Raw genomic sequence first — 6,965 nt, 5'->3', positions numbered from 1 at the left:
CAAATCGTTCAGCCCTGATATGTACTCAGAATGTCTTTCTAGTGGTCTCTGTATGGGAAGTGAAGACAGACAGTTACTGTAGCACAGAGATAATCAGTCATGAGTGGTTTGGAAGGAATTAAACTTTTTCCTCTCTTATCTTCAAGTGTGAGATGTGTTGGATATGTGTTTGGATATTTAACCTTATGTGTCGTTCTTCATTTAGTTTGTCTGATTTATACTATTCTACAGGTCATGCCTTTCTCTGGTTAGCCCTCTGATTCAGATATAGACATAACGAGGTTCTAATAGCGCTCTTCCTCGTTGGCGTAGATCTCTGTTCTGCTGCCTCTGATGGAGAACAAGAAGCTGACCATCCCCGGGAGAGAGGACTGCATCGACGTCGCTCCCGGCTTCCAGTTCTTCGCCACCAGAAGGTCGGTAGAGATGATGGATCTGTGTGGTCGTTGGGTCTCTACCCGGGTTAGACTGTCTGTGGTCGTTGGGTCTCTACCCGGGTTAGTCTGTCTGTGGTCGTTGGGTCTCTACCCGGGTAAGACTGTCTGTGGTCGTTGGGTCTCTACCCGGGTTAGTCTGTCTGTGGTCGTTGGGTCTCTACCCGGGTAAGACTGTCTGTGGTCGTTGGTCTCTACTCGGGTTAGTCTGTCTGTGGTCGTTGGGTCTCTACCCGGGTTAGTCTGTCTGTGGTCGTGGGGTCTCTACTCGGGTTAGTCTGTCTGTGGTCGTGGCGTGGGGTCTCTACTCGGGTTAGTCTGTCTGTGGTCGTTGGGTCTTTACCCGGGTAAGACTGTCTGTGGTCGTGGGGTCTCTACTCGGGTTGGACACAAGTTTCAGGGTTCTACGTTCTGTTGGATGTTCTGCTGTTCAGGGTTCAACCCTGATCTTACTTGCCGCTAACATCTACTGTTACTATACTATTACTATACTGTTACTATACTGTTACTATACTATTATTATGCTGTTATTATACTAAGTCTGCTGTTACAAGCGACCCTGAATGCATACCAGGAGACCCCGGGATAGGGTCTGGATGTAAGTGGTTCTAAGGGGTCCTGTTCTAAGAGGTTGTGGTTCTGGGTGGTTCTGGTTCTAAGAGGTTCTAAGGGGTTCTGGGTGGTTCTGGTTCTAAGCGGTTGTGGTTCTGGGTGGTTCTGGTTCTAAGCGGTTGTGGGTGTGGTTGTGGTTCTGGGTGGTTCTGTTTCTAACCGGTTGTGGGTGTGTTGCAGGATGTACTACAGCGGGGGCAGCTGGTACCGGCCCCAGTCCAGCCACGCCGCCCTGCTGGACAAGTACTGGACCAAGGTGCCGGTGGGCAACATGCCCCGCGAGGAGCTGAAGAAGGTAGGCCCTCACAGCAGGCAGGGGGAGGCCCCCGTAGGACCGGGGGCCCCATAGGACCGGGGTCGGTCCCCGTTGGACCGGGGTCGGTCCCCGTTGGACCGGGGTCGGTCCCCGTAGGACCGGGGCCCCCGTAGGACCGGGGCCCCCGTAGGACCGGGGTCGGTCCCTGTAGGATAGTTTACAATTGTTAAATCGTCAAAACATTTTGAACCTTTAATCCAAGATTCCACTCCTGCTAATCTATACAATATTAGTTGAGGTTTGTGTCACCAAACTTATTTAATCGAGTTATCGATTATTATTATTATTATTATTATCTAATTTTTACATACAATTTCCGGATACATATCCGGAAATTATTTCCATTTTTTTTAATTATTTTTCTGACCTCATGTGACCACATAATTTCGAAATTATGAATAAATGTGTCGTGTTTTCAAACAAAAAAAAAAATCGAGATTTCAATATTGACCAAAATAATAGTGATTATGAATTCTGTGGCACTAGTAGTTAGATGCTAAGCTCTATCGGTATGATCCGTATCGGCCGATACTCCAGTTCAGGAATCTGAATCCCTCAGGGAGAAGTGGTATGGGAACCCCCCCCCCCCCCCTTCGTCCAGGTACCCCGGTCTAACTGCCCCCCCTGCCCCCCCCCAGGTACTGACCTCCAGGTACTCCGGCCTCACGGTGGTGGCAGACCGCCTGCTGGACATCTACTGCCAGCTGACCGGGGAGCGCCACGCCGACCTGGACCCCGTCCGGCCCGGGAGCCCCCCCGCGCCCCTGGAGGACGCCCCCCCGCAGACCCGGACCGAGGACCGGACCTCGGCGCTGGAGGGGCGGGCCCTGTCGCTACGGTAACCCCCATGGAGATGTGTTCACTCTGGTGGAGACGGGTCATTGAGGAGCAGGTAGGGGTTAGACAGTACAGAGACAGGTCATTGAGGAGCAGGTAGGGGTTAGACAGTACAGAGACAGGTCATTAAGGAGCAGGTAGGGGTTAGACAGTACAGAGACAGGTCATTAAGGAGCAGGTAGGGGTTAGACAGTACAGAGACAGGTCATTAAGGAGCAGGTAGGGTTAGACAGTACAGAGACAGGTCATTAAGGAGCAGGTAGGGGTTAGACAGTACAGAGACAGGTCATTAAGGAGCAGGTAGGGGTTAGACAGTACAGAGACAGGTCATTAAGGAGCAGGTAGGGGTTAGACAGTACAGAGACAGGTCATTAAGGAGCAGGTAGGGGTTAGACAGTACAGAGACAGGTCATTAAGGAGCAGGTAGGGGTTAGACAGTACAGAGACAGGTCATTAAGGAGCAGGTAGGGTTAGACAGTACAGAGACAGGTCATTAAGGAGCAGGTAGGGGTTAGACAGAACAGAGACAGGTCATTGAGGAGCAGTTAGGGGTTAGACAGTACAGAGACCGGGCATCATACACCGATTGCGCGGTTAGTCTGGGAATCCTCCCTGCCCACTGGGGTTTAATGATCTTTCCGGTCCTGCCCGGTCCGATGGGGTATGGATCTGTCCCCGGGATGGGCTCGACCACAGCCCACCTGGCCGGTCTGTTGTGTCTCGGAGGCTTGACCTGTCTCTGCCTGTTCCAGTCTAGTGTTCAGCTGGCCCAGAAGGCCTTAAGGCGGTCTGGCGGGGGTGGCGGTCTGTTGTGGCTCCAACTCACAGATCAATAGGTCTAGTTGGTCTATTTTCCATATTGTGCAATCGGCCTCCATCATGTATACGTTGCTTTTCCCCGATCAATGTCATTAACCTAAGTAGGGCATCAGCTGGGGAGCGCTGGATTAAACATATGTCACCGGGTTTGTATCGCCCACGCTCACCATCCGACTATCGGGTGTGAAAGGCTGGGGTCACCCCTGTGAACCCGGTCACCGAGACGATGTGAAGGTCATTATTTACGTCGTTACCGGCTGTCCCTCCAGTGGTCGCTCTGGCCTGATGCGCCTTACGTACGGCAACAAACCAATCATTCAGATCCTATTCGCGCCATGATGAATGGAGGGGAGTGAAAGCTTTCCAAACTGTTCTGATATAAATGGATCAATAAAGTTGTAATCAAGCTTGTTGATCACATAAAGGTCGGAAGTGTTACGCATCCTGCAATTGGGAACTTTATTGATCCATTTATATCATCTTCTCGTGATAGCCTTAAAAAAATCACTATCAGTCAAAATAATCTTGATCTTGAATGTTTGATGAGGCAAAACTGGGCAGTAAACGTGAGTTTTGGGGGAGGGCCGGGTGATTTGATCAAATTTTGATCGCGATTTCGAGTGTAACGATCAAACTTATTTAATCGAGTTGAAAACAATTATCATTATTATTATCATTTTTTTTACAGCTGGATACATATCTGGAATTATTTTCAATTTTTTTCATTATTTTCCTGACCTCATGTGACCACAATAATTTCGAAATTATGAATAAATGTGTCATGTTTTCAAACTAAAAAAAGAATCGAGATTTCAATATTGACCAAAATAATAGTGATTATGAATTGTTTTCCATAAACGTGCAGAGCCCTAGTTTTGGGTGCGTAAACCAAACCTTAAACAGGCAGTGGTTGGTTTAATGAGGCTGGTTAAAGGTGTAGTGGTTGGTGATATAATGCTGGTTAAAGGTGTAGTGGTTGGTGATATGAAGGCTGGTTAAAGGTGTAGTGCTTGGGTTTAATGGAGGCTGGTTAAAGGTGTATGGTTGGTTTAATGAGGCTGGTTAAAAGGTGTAGTTGTTTGTGATATAAAGCTGGTTAAGGTGTAGTGGTTGGTGATATAAGGCTGGTTAAAGGGTGTAGTGGTTGGTGATGTAAGGCTCGTTAAAAGGTGTAGTGGTTTGGTTAATGAGGCTGGTTAAAGGTGTAGGTGGGTTGGTGTTATAAGGCTGGTTAAATGTGTAGTGGTTGGTGATATAAGGCTGTTAAAGGTGTAAGTGGTTGGTGATATAAGGCTGGTTAAAGGGTGTAGTGGGTTGGTTCATGAGGCTGGTTAAAGGTGTAGTGCTTGGTGATATAAGGCTGGTTAAAGGTGTAGTGCTTGGTGTTTTAAGGTGTTTTCTCCGCTCCCAGGGACCTCCTGAAGTGGTGCGAGAGGATCAGCAGCGACTTCGACAGCTCCTCCTCTGCCACGGCTCAGCGCGTCTTCCAGGAGGTAAGCTAACGCTAGCACTAAGCAGGTAGCGGCTTAGAGTATTTGGCCTGCTAAGCCCTTTGAGACTGCAAAGGAGATTAAAGGCTATACAAATGTAATTTAATTGATTAGCATGTTGCTAGCATAAGCTAGCATGCAATGTAATTTTTTTTCAGCTGATAAAATTATATGTTTGCAGAAGTCCAAGATGTAGTCTAACACCTAGCCACCTAGCAATTAGCGGCTATCTGTAGTTAGCTTGCCCTGTTGCTGGCATGATTTAGGATTATTTTGGGGGGGGGGGGGGGGGGGGGGGGGTCAAATCGCCCTTTAGCCACTTAGCAACATTAGCTAGGATACCGTTGTTATTGACATGTGAACAACATACAAACCAGTAGTCGTTGTTTGTTTTAGTAACGGTTCCCCGCTCTCCCCAGGCCCTGGACTGCTTCACGGCGATGCTGTCCCGCTCGGACAGCCGGCTGCGGATGGCCGAGGTCATCGGGAGCAAGCTCAACATCTCCAAGGAAAAGGTTTGGCCGCCGCTCGACGGGATGGGGGGGGGAAATCTGGGTCTACCGAACCGAACGCCAACCTGACCTCATGTGTTCACCCTCTCATGTGTTACCCCCTCATGTGGTCACCCTCTCATGTGTTCCCCCTCTCATGTGTTCACCCCCTCGTGTGTTCACCCCCTCGTGTGTTCCCCCCCCTCGTGTGTTCACCCCCTCGTGTGTTCACCCTCTCGTGTGTTCACCCCTCGTGTGTTCACCCCCTCGTGTGTTCACCCCCTCGTGTGTTCACCCCTCATGTGTTCACCCCCTCATGTGTTCACCTCCTCATGTGTTCACCCCCTCAGTGTTCACCCCCTCATGTGTTCTCCCCCACCTGTGTTCACCCTCCCCTGCCCCCCTCCCACCAGGCGCAGCATTCGTCCAGATGTACCAGCCCGGGATCTCCCTGGAGGAGCTGGAGGTGTCTGTGGGCCGCGTCACGCTGGAGCGCAAGCAGAGCCCCCTGGTGCAGATCTCTGTGGAGTGGACCCCCCCCACCCGCCGCAGGAACCCCACTAGACCATCTCCCCCCCCCCCCCGCCGCAGGAACCCCACTCCGTCCCCGTCCCCCCCCCGCAGGAACCCCGTGGTCTCTGCCCCCCACCCCCCCCCCCCCCCCCCCCCCCCCCCCCCCCCCCCCCCCCCAGCTGTCCCCTAACATGGTCTCTGCCCCCCCCCCCCCCCCCCCGCTGTCCCCTAACGTGTCTCTGCCCCCCCCCCCCCGCTGTCCCCTAACGTGTCTCTGCCCCCCCCCCCCTCAGGGAGAACCAGACGTTCGCGGCCACGCGCCCGTCGGCGGTGTGCTGGGAGCAGCTGGCCGTGTGCGTGAACCAGGGGGAGCCGGTGCTGCTGGTGGGGGGAGACGGGCACCGGGAAGGGACCTCCACCGTCCAGTACCTGGCCGGCATCACAGGTGAGCCCTGATCAGACCAGCAGTAGAGGAGGATCCCCTAGACCTCCCGGGGTCAAGTACCTGGGGTCCAACACAGGGTGAGTTGTTTCCTTAATTGGCAATGGCGGTACAAGCCCCTCCCCTGCCAATTAAGGTACTCACAGCTGTTGTTAAATGAGGATTTGGTTTGTTTAATTTACACATTCAATTTAAAAAACAATAAATCCATGTGCAGGTAAGGTAGTAACCCTTTTGGTTGTTTGAGTGGAGATGTTTGTGCGTCTGAGGTTGTGTTGCAGTTCTTGATTTTGTTGTTTGTGTGCAGGACACAAGCTGAGGGTGGTGAACATGAACCAGCAGAGCGATACCGCCGACCTGCTGGGAGGGTGAGGGAACACACACACACCGCTCTGCAGACCAGTACACAACACAACTCTACAGCCCAATACACAACACAACACAGCTAAACAACACACCGCTCTGCAGACAGTACACAACACAACAACACAACTCTACAGCCCAATACACAACTAAACGACACACCGCTCTGCAGACCAATACACAACTCAACAACACACAAAACTACAGCCTAATACACAACTCATAAACACAACTAAACAACACACAACTCTACAGCTCAATACACAACTCAATAATACACAACTCTACAGCCCAGTACACAACTCAACAACACACAACTCTACAGCCCAAAACACAACTCAACAACACACAACTATACCGCCCAATACACGACTCAACAACACACAACTCTACAGCCCAATACACAACTCAACAACACACAACTATACCGACCAATACACAACTCAACCATACTATCACAACACCAGCCCACGACACAATGTAGGAGACCACCAACACCACCAACACCACCAACACCACCACCACCAACACCACCACCACCACCACCAACACCACCACCACCACCACCACCAACACCACCACCACGACACACTGCGACACTAACAGGAGCCCCCCCCCCGGGTCCGGTAGGTACAAGCCCGTGGACCA

The 6,965-nt window shown here is 51.3% G+C and overlaps 2 protein-coding genes across 2 annotated transcripts in view; both read left to right on the top strand.

The window, feature by feature from the left end:
• Positions 1–252, top strand: part of LOC115534847 (transcription regulator protein BACH2-like) — a 42,297-nt gene extending 42,045 nt beyond the window's left edge. Inside the window, exon 6 of the mRNA XM_030346128.1 lies at positions 206–252. Coding sequence (XP_030201988.1) covers positions 206–252 — 47 coding nt within the window. The remainder of the gene's footprint in view (positions 1–205) is intronic.
• On the top strand, positions 252–6,322 carry LOC115534052 (midasin-like). The gene is made up of 8 exons (XM_030344644.1): positions 252–416; positions 1,227–1,341; positions 2,001–2,200; positions 4,430–4,511; positions 4,928–5,023; positions 5,413–5,524; positions 5,806–5,957; positions 6,262–6,322. Exons 1-7 carry the CDS (start codon positions 334–336, stop codon positions 5,871–5,873), a joined length of 756 nt encoding a protein of 251 aa, XP_030200504.1. The 5' UTR covers positions 252–333; the 3' UTR covers positions 5,874–5,957; positions 6,262–6,322.
• The last annotated feature ends 643 nt before the right edge of the window (positions 6,323–6,965 follow it).

The sequence above is a fragment of the Gadus morhua genome, chromosome 21, assembly GCF_902167405.1.
Source record: "Gadus morhua chromosome 21, gadMor3.0, whole genome shotgun sequence".
Lineage (NCBI taxonomy): Eukaryota > Metazoa > Chordata > Actinopteri > Gadiformes > Gadidae > Gadus > Gadus morhua.
The sequence above is the reverse complement of the archived record's forward strand: the minus strand, read 5'-3'. Positions and strand labels throughout refer to the sequence as shown.

Bases quoted from the DNA above. Each gene is read 5' to 3' on its own strand.
- LOC115534052 (XM_030344644.1), top strand. From the start codon at position 334: ATGGAGAACAAGAAGCTGACCATCCCCGGGAGAGAGGACTGCATCGAC. The intron at 1,342-2,000 runs GTAGGCCCTCAC...GCCCCCCCCCAG, and splicing joins CCCGCGAGGAGCTGAAGAAG to GTACTGACCTCCAGGTACTC. The intron at 5,525-5,805 runs GGAGTGGACCCC...CCCCCCCCTCAG, and splicing joins CCCCTGGTGCAGATCTCTGT to GGAGAACCAGACGTTCGCGG.